General features: G+C 57.6%; 2 protein-coding genes across 6 annotated transcripts; one reads left to right on the top strand and one right to left on the bottom strand.

Annotated features, from left to right (window-relative positions):
* The first annotated feature begins 466 nt into the window (after window positions 1-466).
* CPLX3 (complexin 3) lies at window positions 467-3,818 on the top strand. Its single transcript, XM_060095155.1, has 3 exons — window positions 467-630; window positions 1,805-1,892; window positions 3,594-3,818. The coding sequence occupies exons 1-3, from the start codon at window positions 467-469 to the stop codon at window positions 3,816-3,818; spliced, it is 477 nt and encodes a 158-aa protein (XP_059951138.1).
* Window positions 3,819-8,876: 5,058 nt separating this feature from the next.
* ULK3 (unc-51 like kinase 3) lies at window positions 8,877-14,987 on the bottom strand. 5 transcript variants are annotated; one of them, XM_060097000.1, is made up of 16 exons: window positions 14,819-14,987; window positions 13,995-14,135; window positions 13,790-13,910; window positions 13,122-13,228; window positions 12,212-12,355; window positions 11,950-12,057; window positions 11,237-11,392; window positions 10,960-11,065; window positions 10,712-10,752; window positions 10,392-10,494; window positions 10,191-10,255; window positions 10,026-10,104; window positions 9,910-9,950; window positions 9,496-9,543; window positions 9,253-9,319; window positions 8,877-9,132 (listed from the first exon to the last, which is right to left on the bottom strand). In XM_060097000.1, exons 1-16 carry the CDS (start codon window positions 14,918-14,920, stop codon window positions 9,116-9,118), a joined length of 1,446 nt encoding a protein of 481 aa, XP_059952983.1. In that variant the 5' UTR covers window positions 14,921-14,987; the 3' UTR covers window positions 8,877-9,115. The 5 variants fall into 5 exon arrangements, with proteins under 5 accessions (XP_059952983.1, XP_059952985.1, XP_059952984.1 ...); XM_060097002.1 differs by having other exon boundaries at window positions 11,950-12,015; XM_060097001.1 differs by having other exon boundaries at window positions 11,950-12,032; window positions 13,124-13,228.
* Between the last annotated feature and the right edge of the window lie 437 nt (window positions 14,988-15,424).

Here is a 15,424-nt window from a genome sequence, read left to right as displayed (position 1 = left end):
GTTGGGGAGGGCCCAGGGCTACTCGCATTCCCAGCTGAAATCCTGGCTACCCGGGGGAGGAGGAAGTGGACGGGAGAATAGGGAGCTGTGTACTGGGCGCATAACAGCACAGCTCGTTCCCCTGGGGAGAGACCCCCTCCCCAAACCCCTCGCAGCCGGCCCCAATCTGTTGGCAACAGTGCCCAGAGGAGCTTGGCATTGAAGGAGGCACGTGGGGGAGGCGGGAGTGAGGAGCGGGCACGTGGTCCCGCCTCCTCAGCCCCGTGCATGCCCCCCGCCCCCTGTGAGGAGGGGTTTGGGGAGGTGGAGGCGGGCCCGGACAGGGGCGGGCGGTGGGCGGTGCAGAGCGTGGGGCTGCTGCCGCAGGCAGGAGCTGTCCGTAAGCCCTAGTGCTGAAGTAGGCGCGGACGTGCCTGGGTGCCCGCCGCGTGGTACCCGGCGCCCGGTGCCCGAGCCAGCGAAGACCATGGCGTTCATGGTGAAGACCATGGTGGGCGGCCAGCTGAAGAACCTCACTGGGAGCCTGGGGGGCGGCGAGGACAAGGGGGACGGGGACAAGTCGGCCGCCGAAGCGCAGGGCATGAGCCGAGAGGAGTATGAGGAGTACCAGAAGCAACTGGTGGAAGAGAAGTGAGTGGGATCCCTTCCTGGCTCCAGCAGCCCTCCCCACCCCGCAAGGGCCGCGCGGCCCACCCTTAGGGCAGTCTCAGACCCCGAGCCCCTCACCTACTTTTCTAGACGAGGTGAGAGGCTGGGATGCGCCCTCTAGGCTGCCCTCAGAGCCATCCCATCTCAAACCCAGAACCCCGCTCCACATTCGGGCCCAGAGGGAGTGGGGGACGGGGAGATAGGGGCCTGGGACAAGGTGAGGGCACGTGCATTTCTGACGAAACAAGTAATCCCTTAATCCGATCTGGTCCCAGCCGTCTGTGTCTTCCAGCTGGAGCTCCTCTGAGCCTGAGGCTCTGAGAAAAGCGGTGCAGCTGAGGCGGAATCAGTCATGGAGACAGATCCTGAGATGGGGGCACTCATAGATAATTGAGGCTACTTGTGTGAGGACGACGCTGGGACAGAGAGGGAGGTGGAGTGGCGTTAGGGGCTGAACTCCACAGCTAGGCTGTTTGGGTCAGATCCTGGCTTCGTTTCTTTTTATCTGGGTGACCCTAGGCAAGTTACTTAACCTTTCTGTGCCTCGGTTTCTTCTTCTGTAAAATGGCAATGGTAATAAAACATGCCGTATATATTTATGAGGGTTAAATTACTTAATGCACATAAACTGCTTAGCGGAGCGCCTGGAACATGGCAAATCATTAAATGTTAGCTATTATTTCACTTAATCGTGATAACAGTTTTGTGAGTTGCAAAGTCTTATCCCCATTTTACAAAAGAGGAAGGTAAGTGACTTACTCAAAGACATAAAGTGGTAGTGGATCCAGGACGCGAACCCATGTCTGTCCTGAATACTTCGCCCCACATGACACAACCTGTCAGGAAAGGAAAAGACCGAGTCGGAGACCGCGAGGGACATATGTTAGGGTCTGCAGAGACAGCCAGACAGACACCCACGCCCCGATAGCTCCCGTCCAGCAACAGGTATGGAGGCGATAAAGGGCTCTGTGATAGCTGGGAGAGGCAATACAGATTAATCCCGGCTGGTCAGAGCACCGAGCACCCAACATACAGGCCCGTGGGCAGGAGGGATGCAAACTGCGGCCAGGACCCAGAGACCCTTCCCGCCCCTTCCTCACAGACACCACCCATTTTCTCAGCCCGGGCAGTGATTCCGCCCTCGGTGCCCCCACAGGATGGAGCGGGACGCCCAGTTCACGCAGAGGAAGGCAGAGCGGGCCACGCTGCGAAGCCACTTCCGAGACAAATACCGGCTGCCCAAGGTAAGCTTAGGAGCCCGGGCTGTAAGCTCTGAGCTCTGGGCTCCGGACTCTTTGCCCTGCTCCCGGCACCACAGCTCTCAGGGAGTGTTTGATTAAATCATGGGTTCTCTCACTCGTTCATTCATTCACCGTTAACTGGAGCCCGCCAAGGTCCAGGGCTTGGCACTGAGGGGTAGTCGAGTCCTCGGGGGACTGATAGGTTTGTGTTTCTGGAGCCAGTCCAGGCCCCTTCTCTCCTCCAACCCTCACTCACCCAACCCAGAGTCAGGCCTAGGCAGATGGAGAGTTGGAAGGCAGTAGATTTTACCGCAGGTAAAATCTCTTGGGGCTTCTGAACACCCAGGGAGGGAGGTGGGTGGAAAGAAGGCAGCACCTTCTGTGGGCCAGGCACTTGACCTTCACACCCTTACCTAACCCCTCAGTAACTCTGCCAGGTAGCTACTACCCACACCTACAAATAAGGAAACTGAGGCTCAGAGAGATTAAGGGACTTGGCTAAGGCCATACAACCAGTGAGTGATGGAACTGGGATCAGAGATCAAGCCTCTGCAAGCTGAGCCTGCACTTGCTCCCGGACCCCTTGCTGCCTTCCAGAGTATGAAGTCTGTCTGCAGAGAGCAAAGGAAGCCCTTTGGTTGGCCAAGCAGTCAGGAGGATGTCTCCCCTAGGTACTGCAGCATCAGATGACCATATAAGTGTTCTACTCCTGTTGCCTAAGGAGGGAACTGAGGCACAAGCCACTCCCAGTGCCCAGAATTGGGCTAGACTCTGAAGAGAAACAGAAGCACAGGCTACGGTACACCTGACCTTGATCTTCCACTTGAATTGGAAGATCAGATATGTGAATGTCACATTCACTCACTCATCAAATGTTTACTGAGCTCCTGGCTGCCTCTGACTCCCCACAGCACACTAGTCTTTTCAAAGTCTCTCAAAGGGAGAGTTAAACTCAGCTAGGAATGGAGTCATTCCTCCGATGCTCGCACTAAGCATATAACAGACACAACTCTGCCATCAGGGAACACTGAGTCCAGTAGGAGAGAGAAGACTTAGCTGTAACTGAGTAGGACATAAAGTGGAAAGCCCCAGGGCCCCCAAAGGGACAGGGAAGTGCAATGACATTCAGTAGGCAGGTGCTGTGCAAGGAGAGCACAGATGTTGGAATCAGGGACATAGGTTTAAATCTAGCTCCCTCATTTCCTACTGGTGTGACCTTGGGCAAGTTACTTAAGTTATCTGAGCCTCAATTTCCTTTTTTGTAAAATGGAGAAAACAATACCTTCCTCACAGGGTTGTTGTGAGAATTAAAAGCACTCCGCTCAGTGTCAGCCACAGGATAGGTGTTTGGTGAATGGAACCCATCACTGTGATTGGTAACATCCTTCAGTGTAGTTAACGATAGTCAACACACGACTTAGCTGACTCAGTCTGACTCTGAAGGATTTTCATGTTGTCATTACTCACTATGCTAGTGTCTTACCTTCAGCATCTCAGAGTGAAGTAAGGTGTAAAAGGGCAAGGTCTCCATATCCAAGCGTCAAAAGCTTGATCCTGGGATGGGGGAGGGGGACTGAGCTCACTGGAACATGGAGCTCCAGAATCCTGGGGCCTGGAACCCAGTCCAGGCCTCCTCCCTGCCACTCAACTCTGGGTTCTCACAGACCTCCAACCCCACCCCACCCCTTTTCCTCTTCCCTTCAGAACGAGACAGATGAGAGCCAGATCCAGATGGCAGGTGGAGACGTGGAGCTGCCCCGGGAGCTGGCCAAGATGATTGAGGAGGACACAGAGGAGGAGGAGGAAAGGGCCTCGGTCCTTGGGCAGCTGGCCAGTCTCCCTGGCTTGGACCTTGGCTCACTTAAGGACAAGGCCCAGACCACACTGGGGGACCTCAAGCAATCAGCTGAGAAGTGCCACATCATGTGACTACTTCCTCTGGGGTTGCCCACTGGGGTGACCAGAGGGCTGGCCCCACATAAGTGCTAACAGCATGCCTCAAATTCCAGGGACCCCTATCCTATCTTGGCTTTGTTTCCCTGCCCCAGGCCAGCCCCAGGACCCTTCTCATCCATGGCTCCAATCTGCCTTCTGCTTTCTCCCTCTCCACTGGGAGCAAAGTCCCCATTCCTCACCCTACCCCTCAGGACCCAGCCTCCCTACTCAGCCTGGGAAGGCCTCCCAAGATGGTAAGAATAGGCCCGACCCTCTCTGGCCACAGCCCCAAGTTCCTGAACATAGAAGCACACATAGAGGGACACACAGAGGGACCCTGGCATGTGCAGAGGGATATGCCGCAGATGCATCCTGGCACACGCAAACGCAAACACAGGCCAGCTCCCCTGGATGCCTAGCTCCTCTAGACACCAACATTCAGATGCGCTTAGAGAGGGGCTTGAGGCAGACCCCCTCAGCAGTCAGGAGGCCTGAGTTCAAGTCTCCACATTTATTCTCCTTAAAACCCAGTGCCCTTTCTGGGCCTTATTTCATCATCTATAAAATGGGAATGGACTGGGTGATTTCTAAGACTTTCTAGCTTGGCCTCCCTGGCCCCTGAGAGTCAACCCCACACCCCTCGTTGGGTAGGGCAGCAGCTGCAGCCATAGTCTCAAGCGGCTGCCACTGTGGGCTCTGGCTCTTGGAAGCTGAGTGATGCTGTGTGAGGGGGCTAGTGCCAAGGATGAAGCTGGCACTGAACAGCAGCCCAGGTGGCTCTGGGCCTTCTCTGGGCCCAGGGCCCAGCCAATTTCTGTTCTGTTCCTGTAGAACTGTCTCTGGATTCCATAGCTGGATTTCCTCTCTCAGCTCAGTGAAAAATAAAAATTCCAGATGACCTGCCTATTCTCCCCCTTCTTACTGACCTCCAGGACTCTTGGGTTTCACAGGCCCCTAACCCTGCCCTTGGAGGGTGTCCTCTACCTCCTCACCCACAGCTTCACAGGAGTGCCAGCTCCTATAAGATAAGATATTCAAGCTCTGCCCTCTCAGGGCCCTGGGCTGGGGCAGGGTCCCCGCACTGACTGAGCGCCAGGTTCAGCCTGTGGCCAGATGACATAGATCTGGGCTTTGAGGAGGCTGTGGCGGCCATCTGGATGGGTGGCACCTCAGGAAGGCTGGGTCACTACCTGAGACTGTAGGAGGGTCTGCGGCTCACCCACAGCTGTCTCTGGCACCTGTGCCTATATTCCCCTCCACACCTTGGAAATGGAAGGTGTATCAAAAAGAAGGCAGGGCAACTGTGTTCCAGCCCAGGCACTGCTGTGTGACCTTGAGCAGGTCCCTTTCCTTCTCTGAACCTGTTTTCCCCCCTGTGAAATTAAGAGCCCCGCCCCACCCAATAATAATACCTGTTTCAAAAGGTGATCATTTGTAAAGCCCTTGGCATATGATGGACCATATCAATAAATGGTAACCCATTCTTTAAAGTGAAAAGTCCAAATCTCATCTCGTGTGTGTGTGTGTGTGTGTGTGTGTGTGTGTGTGTGTGTGTGTGTGTGTGTGTGTGTGTGTGTGTGTGTGTGTGTGTGTCTCTCTCTCTCTCTCTCTCTCTCTCTCTCTCTCTCTCTCTCTCTCTCCAGGAGACCAACCAGGAGGGTCCACAAGCAGGCCATCCCAGGGGCCTGAGAGGAACAAGGTGCTACAGGCTGACCCTGGTGCCCCCACTTGACACCAGTCTGTGGAGAAGCCAGCCAAGATTTACAGGTGGAAGAGCTGAGGGTTTGGTTTCAAGGGCAAAGCTTCTGTTAGGCCTCCTTTGTAAAATAAGAACAAGGAACATAAAACCTGTGCAATAGGTAATGTGGGGAGGGACAGGTGGAGGAGAGAGGACGAGGAGTTAGGAGGGTGGAGGCAGGGAAGGACGCAGGCCCAGGAGCTGGGCAGTGCTGCTCAGGCTGTCACGCTGGGCCTTCTCTCTTGAGCATCCCAGGGGAAGGGGTCTAGGCCTCTGAGCTGCTCCTAGGCTGCCCCCCGGGGTAGTCACTGGACAAAAACCCCTCCTGATCTTCCTGGAGCTGGAGGAGACCAAGTCCCGGCCCCAGGCTGTGTGTGTGGGGCAGGCATGGGCCTCCTTGGCAGCGTCAGCATCAAGGCTCACGTCAGCACTCCACCCTCCGGGGCCTTCTGCCTAATGGGATTGGACAGACCCCTTTCCCTTCAGTGGTTTGCAGGACCAAGGGCAAAAGAGGCAGGAATTCGGGCTGTGGGGAGGCTGGGGGGTGAGCACTCACTGAACCCTCACACAACGGGCTGGCTGGGGCCTGAGGTTAGGGAGCGGCAGGTTCCTTCCTCACAGCCTGAGAACCCTGAGCAGCTCTGACCTGTCTGCACGTCCCTGGAATCGGGGTGGGGGCTGGGTAGTGGAGGCTCTGGGGCTCAGGCAGAGATGGGCACGGAGGGCAGGCTGAGGGGTCCCCAGGCTTTGCTGGCCTCCCCCGCCTCCCGCTTCCTTCCCCTGCTCTTCTCCCAGGGTTGGTCCCTTGGGAGAAGGGCCCAACGCTGGCTAGGCTTGGGGGACTTAGTGGAGGTAGGAGGACAGGGCAGAGTGAGCGCCCAGATGCTGGGGTGGGGGGTGGGCAGCAGGGGGTGGAGGGGCCCTGCCCTGCCTTGGGCACTTTCTTTTTTTTTTTTTTTACCGACCTAGTTCTAACTGGTAGTGAAGAACCATAGATACATCACAAACATTACTTGGGCACTTTCAAAGTTTTAAAGGTGAGAGACAGAAACAACTCTTGTTCCTAGGAGAAAAAACATATTATTAAAAAAGCAGATTAGCATATTTCCCATAGGCCTCTGTCATTCAAAGAAAGCCCTAGGGAGCCCCACCTCCTCTGGCTGGGCTGCCTCCCTCCTTGGCAGGTGGCTTAGACACATCTAAATGTCTTGCCCGGGAAGGGCCCTTCCCCAGGGCCTCCTCCACCGGCCTCAGCCTCCCAGGCCTTTCCTGTACCCAGTGCCCCCATGGGGACCCACTCCTCTCCACATCCACGTGTATCATACTACCAGGCCCCTATTCTCAGACAGCCAATGCAGACATCACAAACTGGGGTGTGAGGGGCCAACCTTTCATCCAATCATCCTTCTATTCAATTAGTCTTTCACAAACCCTGTCCTCCTCACTCCCACTCTCCCTCCCACCCATTCTTCTCCACTCACCCACCCAGCTGGGTCCATTCATTCTCCTCCTTCCTTCCCCTCATTTTACTCACTGAGGCTTTTTCGTCCAGCCCGTTCCCCAGCTGAAAATACATTTATTGAATTGTGTGTGCCACGCTCATGTACAGTGACTCATTTAATCCTTAACATTCCCACGGGGCATTTATCTTCATCCTCATTTTACTGAGAAACAGGCTAATCAATGGGTCCCAAGCTTCAGGGCCAAATGGCAAGGCCAGAATTGTAGCTATGCTTCCTGCCCTCTGGGCCACTGCTCTACACTGCCTCCCAACAGTCAGGCTTCAGGGAAATTAGGTCCCTCCTGACGTTTCCTTCCCTGCACAGCAGCCCTTTAAGGTCTGCACGGAAGGCCGAGCAGCCTTGGTGGCTGTCCAGGAGGGGGAGCTCCCCTTCCCCTAAGTCCCCAAAGATGCTCCTGAGTGCCATTCAGGCCAAGACCCCATCAGTGGCTGGGGTGAGGGCTGCTGGAAACCACCCCAACTTCGGGGGCCTGGGGAGCTGGGCATGAACACAGGACACCCTAGAGGATGCCCTTTCCCCGATCTAGCTCACTGCCCACTCACTGGCCCGGGGTAAGAGGGGGTAGCAACTGGGGTGAGGGAGTGTGCAGTGCAGAGCACAGAGGGTAACAGGACCGCACTCTTGCCACTGAGCACTCATCCACGTGCAGAGAGGAAGGGCCTTGCCTGGGCTCCCAGGCCTGTGCTGGTCTCCTGGGTGGTGGGAGGACTGGTGGCTGGTCCACCTGACTCTCCCAGATCTCCCAGGGGCTAAGGGCAGGAGGCAGATGTGGCTCTCACTCCCCCACCCTGGGGCCTCCCCCAGCCCTCCCTCATGTCACCCAGCTTTTCCTGGGGCTCCTCTAGTCCCAGCCTGTGAACAGGGGCTACCTCCAGTTTTTCCCAGGTCAAGAAGAGAAGAACAAGTTTAGAAAATAATAGAAAAACAATGAATTACATTCTTTACACCCAGCCTCCTACAGGGAAGGCAGACAACTCTAGCCCCAAGGAGGCATTTCAGGGCAGAAGGGTTAGAAATCACTAACACCCTCTCTGCCTTTTTAGAAAAGAAACCCCTAAATAACTCTAGGTGTATATAGTCTTTCCAGGTTAAAGTCACTTTGTTCTCCTGGAAGCCCATGTAGGGGGTTGAGGAGATGGTAGCAGTCCCATTGGAGAGATGGGGAGACCCAGGCCCAGAAAGGGGAAGGAGCTTGCCCGGGGTCACACACACACACACAGCAGCAGTGTCAGACCTAGAATCAGGTCTCCTGGATCACTGGGTCCCCTGGAGCCTGAAAGGCCAGGCAGCCCCCATGCCTCCCCATCCCAGGCCAGGACCAGCTCTGAGGCCAGTAGGGGCATTCCCCACAGAGGGATGAAGGTGGGAGGGATGACTGAGGGCCCCTCCCCTTGTACCCCCAAGGCCAGGGCAAGAACAAGGCATGGGATTTCTCAAATTTGCCCCACCTCTACAAAAGCTATTATTTTCATGCATGAAGGATTATCTTAAAATATTGAGAGGGTGGGCAGGGGTCAGCTCCCAGGAAGACTGGTGAGTTCTGCGGGGCTGAGTGCATATGGTGGGATGGGTGCTCCCTGAGGGGTCTTGGAGTGCCCTGCTCCAGTGCAAGGAGGGAGGTGACTTGCAATAAAGGCTCCCAGGAAGGAAAGGGGTGGACACAGGGCACAGCTGCCTCCTGGCAAGGAGGGGAAAGAGAACAAGTGCCCTGCAGAGGGCTCCCTGCTTGTCTCAGAGCAAAAACAGAAATCAACAGGCTCAGGGCTCAGCAACCACCAAATAACAGAAGTCACGTGAAAGAAACACTCTTCTCCCAGAGTCCTCCCCACCCCAGTGCTCCCAGTACACACAGTGGGTAGGGGGTTAAGAGTCATTCAAGTGGTGCTGGGGATGCTGGGATGTGGGGCGTTCCAGGGTTGCCCATCCAGGAAGCCTGCTCCGCAGGGTGGCAGAGGGCCACAGAATTCTGAGGGTCAGCTGGGGTGAGCGTGTCCCCAATTCCCAGTGACCTGTCCAATCATCCTGCAGGGTCACTGCAGAGTACAAGCTGTGGAGGGGAAAGTGGGGAGCGTCAGTCTCAGGTCTCTGGCAAAAGAGGCAGAATCCAGGGCTGCCCCAGCTCCCACCCCTCCTTGCGGGGAGGGTCAGACTCCAGGGCAGGACTCACAGCTACGAACAGACTCCGACAGCCCCTCTTTGTCCAGGGTCTCAGCTTCCCAATGAGACTCCCTCATCTGCAGAACATAAAGGGCAGAGACAGTGATGGAGAGGCCTTCAGACAGAGACGAGAGGAAGACATACACAGCGGGGAGTGGGGGACACACAGTGGGGAGCAGGGGACAGACAGCCACAGGCAGAGAGGAACAGAACACATAAAGCTTCGCCCCAGTGTGGGCCCCCATGTGCCCACCTTGACCTGCTCCTTCAGGTATTCAGCTCGAGCCATGAGATTCTGAACCTGCCAAGGGAAGACATGCCCATGGACGTGGGGCGAGGAGAGGCCTTCAAATTGAGCTCCTCCTCACTCCCGATGCTCTCCAGAACCCTCTGCCTCATTAGAACAACTTGCCTCTGAGTCCTTATCTGCTCCTTCCTCCAGGAAGCCTCCTGACTGCTGCTGAGTTCCCAGATCCTGCCTGTCCCCTTGCCCTGACCTGAGCACCCAAGCCCTGATGGAGTGAGAGGGGCCACCAACTTAGCAAGTCTGTGTGGTCTAACTCCCAGACTTGGAGCACCCTGAGGGAACCCAAGGAGGTCCCCACAAATGGGAGTGGGGCAAAAGGGGAAGAGGAAGCCCCCCAAGCCTCCCGACCCCAGTGGGCACCTCAGTGTGAAGTAGCTCCCGCCTCCGGCCTGGGGGCTCCGCTGCAGAGAGAGGGAGGGCACGTGGTGAGGGCAGGGCAGCCAGGGGCTTAGGGGAGTATGGTGATGGGGCCTCACCTGCCAGCAGTAGAAGCAGCTCCTCCAGGCTGTGCTGGTACAGGGCCAGAGCATCCTGCTCCCCACCAGCCTCATCCTCCTGCAGCCACAGGGACACCAGGTCATTTAGGGGGATGACTTGGATTTCTCCCTGCCCTGCCCAGACCCCTCCCACTGGCTACAAACCTTAGCCATGGCAGCTGAAGCCACTTCCAGGGCAGCTAGGAGGCACGGCTTGTCCCGGGCCATCTCTGGGATGAGGCGCAAAGGCTCAGGGTGAGGGGAGCAGCCTGCTTTCTCATCTCAGGATGCCTACCCCAACCTGCCTCCCCCTCAGGCTGGAGGGAAGTTGCTGGGAACTGGTGGTCAGCCAGGATTGGGGCCTACCTCTGAGCAGGTCTCGGGCAGGGGTCCCCTGCCTCAACAGGGCCCGATTGGAGGAGGAGACGATGGCCTTGAGCTCCTCAGCCCGGGACATGTACTGTCCCACCTGCAGGAGGACAAGGGGCCGAGGAACGGCTCTCACACCTTGCCTGCCTCGCCAGCACCCACCTCCAGGTTCTCCCTCAGGGACCGCCCCAAACTGTAACGTCAGAGGTCAACTGAGGCTGGCCTGACCCCCTTCCCAGGGAGAGAGGTTCCTCTAAGAGCCAATCCCCAGAGGCCCTGGGATCCCTCACCCATTTCCTCAGGGGACTCTTATTCACCTTTGCCTTAATTGCCTCCTTCTGCTGGGTGTCCACTTCATCTGCAGAAAGTGCGGGTTTATATGAGGAGTCTAGAGCGAGGAGACGCCTGCCCCACACCAAACCCTCTGGAATCCCCCAAAGCACTAAGTTCCAGATTTACCCTCTGCCTTGTCTCCCACAAAATTCTGGAAGGGGAGCTGCTTCTGGAATCCAGCCACTGCAACTATGGCTGACCCCACCCCTGCTGCACCCGGCCTGGCACTCACAGTGCAGGGCAGGCACGAAGAAGTCCAGAGCCTTGCAGTAGAGAGATAAGGCGGCCGCAGCGTCCCCCTCCTGGTCCTTCTTCACAGCCTGCACCACCAGGGCGGTCTGGGGGACAGACAGATGAGAAGTCATGCCCACCCCCCATACTCACCACAAGGGGCGATGCCCTGAGCCCACCCTCTGCCTCCTGCTGGGCAAGTCACCTGGTCACCACTGAAAGGGGTAGATGAAACCCCCAACCTGCCCTCAGCCCACCCATCTCCACTGGTTGCTCACTGCTCGTGCCAGGCTCTCCCCACTGGGCATGTGCTCCAGGTCCACCCAAGGGTGGGCAAAGAAGTCCTGGAAGGAGATGCGGCGGCTGGGGTCCCGCTCCAGGAGCCGCTGCAGCAGGTCCCGGCAGTCCTGGGAGAGGGCGGGACGCAGGGGGAGCTGCGGGGGTGGGGGAGGTACAGATCACACTGGGCTCCGGCACCTCGGCCCCCAGCCCCAGGCGCCGGTCAGGACCACCCTGTCCTGGGACGCCCCAGAGGTACACATTTGACAGAGAAAGTGAGACCAGGAGGAACAGTGATGGGTCCAAGTGTCGCAGCCAGTGAGAGCCAAGCCTCCTCCCCCAGGCTCCTGTCCACGCCCTCACTGGAACCCGTTAGCTGTCATGGACCCCTGTTTCCAGATCCTTTTCCCCTCTCTGGAATATGTTTCGGGGAAGGCTGGGCCTATGTCTGCTTTGGCCATCTCCCCATGGGGGGCCTTCTCCCCATGGGGGGCCTGCAGTGGGCTGTGGGGCAGACCCTTTGCTCCCTGTTGTGGCTGATCTGGGTTCCTGGAACTGAATGGAGCCGACTTCCAGGCTAGAGTGTGCCCCAGCTCCACGAAGGTGGCCTGGAGCCCACACCCCAGTCTGTGCAGGTGGCAGTGAGGTCTCCTACCTCAGGGGCCTGACTCTCTCCGCCCCGCAGCAGGTGCCGAGGCCCTGCTAGACCTACCTCAATAACCCGGTTGCTCCGGATCTTCTCTTCCAGCTCCGAGAACGACCTGGAGGCAAAGGGGGGCTGCCCGAAGAGGGCTTCTGTGGAAGGGAGGCAGAGGGGAGGCTGGGAGGGGATAGGGTCAAGCCTGGCCTGGCCCACTCCTGGGGAGCAGCCCCAGACCAGGAGAGTCAGCGTTCTCATTAAAACGCCTCAGGAGTGGCCCAGAGAGGGCTTGCAGTGCAGGCCTCCAGGTGGGGGCAGGGGACAGCACTCTCACCATACAGGATGACCCCCACGGACCAGAGGTCCACACGGGCGTCGTACTGCCGCTGACACACCATCTCGGGAGCCATGTACAGGGGAGAGCCACGGAGCACATGCTTCTCATCCCATGGGGACATGTGCTGTGCAAAGCCAAAGTCTGCAGGCAAGAGGCCAGGCAGCAGGGCTCAGATTCCAGCTGCTTCTGCTCCTGGCCTTTACAGCCTCACCCTGGGCTCCAGTGCAGGGCTCCTCCCACCCTCTAGACTCACCAGGATTAATCCCTACTTTGCTCACTTTCCTACTTTGCTCATGCCGTTTCTCTCATTATAAACCTGGAACACACTCCTACCTCTTTGGGGGCATATATCCTACCCATCCTGCACAGCCTCCTCAGCACCTTTTTCCCAGGAAGCCCGCCCTGATCACACTAGCGATGAGGATGAGGGTCCACTAAGGGGTTAGAACTCTCCATCACTGTCCCACCGAGCTCAGTGGGCCTCTCTGGCCTCCAGTTTCAGGTTAATGGGCCTCTCTGACCTCCAGTTTCAGGGTAAGGGGCCTCTCTGGCCTCCAGTTTCAAGTCAGTTCTCCTCCAAATTTTACCAGGGGCCACAACCACTGCTTTCCCACCTCACACTCTCCAACACTGCCACCACAGACTGAGTCATACTTTGAGCCCCAATCTTGGTGACAGATAAAGTACTAACCCTGGTCACACTCTGAAACCTGACTCTGGTCACACACTGAGCCCTGAGCCCGCCCATGACACTGCTGGAGTTGAGCCTGGGTAGCCTGAGAAAGGCCCTACCCTTTGGTGACGGGGCCCATCCCTGGACCTCCCAGTCTGTCACTGTTTGATGACTCAGTAGAGGGCTCCATGAGAGCCACCCTCCAAACCTCCATGCCTTTTGTTCCAGACTCACACCTGCCAGTTTAAGGTGAGGCTTCTCCAAGGAGCTCAGCAGAATGTTCTGTGGCTTCAGGTCCAGGTGAGAGATGTTCCGTTCATGCAGGAACTGCAGGGCACTAGCTGGGGAGTAGGACCCATGCAGAGAGACAGGTCAGAGAAGCCCATCTCCCACACCCTCTCACCTCCCCAGCCTTATATCTGCCCCTTTAAGCCTGCACAACTCCAGTTCTGACCTGGCTGGTCTACCAAATGCTTTACATACAAGCACCAGGCTCCCCCTTCTGCTAAGAATTTTCCCCACCCCCACCTCAAGTGACCTCCTTCCTCCCTTGTACCCCTTCACAAGTCTCCCCTCCTCCTAGAAGCTTCCCTAGATGCCCCAGCCCCTTAGGTCCTTGCCCTCTTCCTTAGCAAAGCACTTGGGTCTTTGGTATGTTGTATGAGGTCTTTGCATTACATTCCACGTGTGGAAGCCTGCACTCCCCACAGATGGGGCTCCTCCCCGTCTCTCACAGCATCCTTAAGCCAGGGATGGGCACATAGGAAGGATGGGCCCTAAAAATCCAAGCTGGGATGGGAGACGACTGCTAAGAGTGTCAGAGCTCTAAGCCTGGGGCAGGGGTAGTGTGAGAGGGCAGAGATCATGGGAAGGGGTGTCAGGCTGGGGTCAGAGGCTTTTACCCAACTGCTGCATGAAGACCCGAGCCACCTTCTCAGGCAGAATCCTGCGGGTATGGATGAAGCGAGACAGGTCACCTCCTGCACAGAACTCCATGATGAGGTAGATGTTGTCACTGTCCCACTGTGGTTAAAGGCAAAGAGGAGGCTTGAAGAGAGTGTCTCTTCTCCAGCCCCCTTTAGGGGTGGCCCCATCCCAGGCCCACACCTGGAAGTCTTTCAGCTGTACGATGTGGCGGTGTCGAATGCGCTTGAGGATCTCAATCTCTGTCAGGAGGTTTTCCACAGATGCCTTGTTCAGACTCTTCTTGGCCACGCACTTTATGGCTACCACCTCACGAGTATCCTTCTGTGGGGAAAGGAGATTTGACGGCTCTGCCTGGAGGGTACCAGGGACTATGTGTGGCCAGAAGGGCTCTGGTTCCCTCTGCCCCTCTCCCCCTCACAGGGCCTACCCACTCACACTAGCATCCAGGCTTCCCAGCTGCCCCTTCTCTGGCCAATGAGGCACCCGGATTCTGGAATCCCGGCTTCCCCACCAGCCTGGTGTTCTCTGCTCCACAATCCCTTTCATTGTATTCTAGAGTGCCCCTGCTAAAGCATGTTATTCACTGTTCTAAACTGCCCACTCTGCTTCCTAAGTGGGTCCAGCCTTCTAGAACCCTGCCCCAGACTCCTCCCAGCCCATAGGTATCCTCCCTGTTTTGAGCCTGTTCTTCAGCCACTGACCCCGAGGTTCCATCGAGGTCTCCACCTGTCTCTTCACACAACAGGGGTGTGTGTATGTGTGTTTGTTTTGAAGACCTATTGGTGGCGGTCACCACCCACCTCCTCCACGGAAGGTCGGCCTGGGACAGGGCAGGCCGTGGGCCCCTAACGGCTCTCACACCCTCTCTAATCCTTTCTAGTTGCCCGGCCCGGCACCCGCCTGGGCTTGCTCAGGGTCTGGCGGGCACCGGGGCCAGGCCCTCAGAAGTTCTCGTGCCCCCGATTCCTGCCTCGCACAGAAGCCCCGGGGCGCCCCTCACCCACCTTGGCGTAGGCCTTGTACACCGTGGCGTACCTGCCACTGCCCAGGCGCTCGGTGAGAATGAAGCCGTCCAGCTGCGGGGGGCCCCAGCCAGGGCCCGCCATCCCGACCGCCTCGCGCCCGCTGCCGGGCGCTTCCTGGTTCCCGGAGCCAGGTTCCGGCCAGGAGCCCAGAACGGACAGCTCGCGGCTGTAGGACAGAACTCCACGCTGCCCCCAGCGGAGCCCGCCGAAAGTGCAGCGCGGCGGGCGGGGCGGGGCGCCGGCTCCCCACCGCCCCCGAGCCCCGCCCCCTCCAGGTGCTCCAGGGGCTGCTTCTGGGCGCCTGCACCCGCACTGGAAGTCACATGACCCGCCAGTACCCGCAAGATCCGTTTGCGGATACTGACGAGCTCGCGGGCCTAACGGGAGTTAGTGGAGGCCAGGAGACGAGGTCACCTGGGGAATCCCATCCAGGCTCAGACAGCATCCTAGAGATCGCCCACGTGAAGGGGGCGATAAGAGAGAAGCCCGGCTGAGCAGGTGTGTAAGATGGGGAGGAGGGGTTCAAAGAGGTCCCCCACCCCCAAGACCAGCAGCTCTGAAAGTGGAAGTACTGGGACAAGAAAG

The sequence above is a fragment of the Mesoplodon densirostris genome, chromosome 4, assembly GCF_025265405.1.
Source record: "Mesoplodon densirostris isolate mMesDen1 chromosome 4, mMesDen1 primary haplotype, whole genome shotgun sequence".
Taxonomy (NCBI): domain Eukaryota; kingdom Metazoa; phylum Chordata; class Mammalia; order Artiodactyla; family Ziphiidae; genus Mesoplodon; species Mesoplodon densirostris.
Note: the sequence above shows the minus strand (reverse complement) of the source record. Positions and strands in the feature narration are given on the sequence as shown.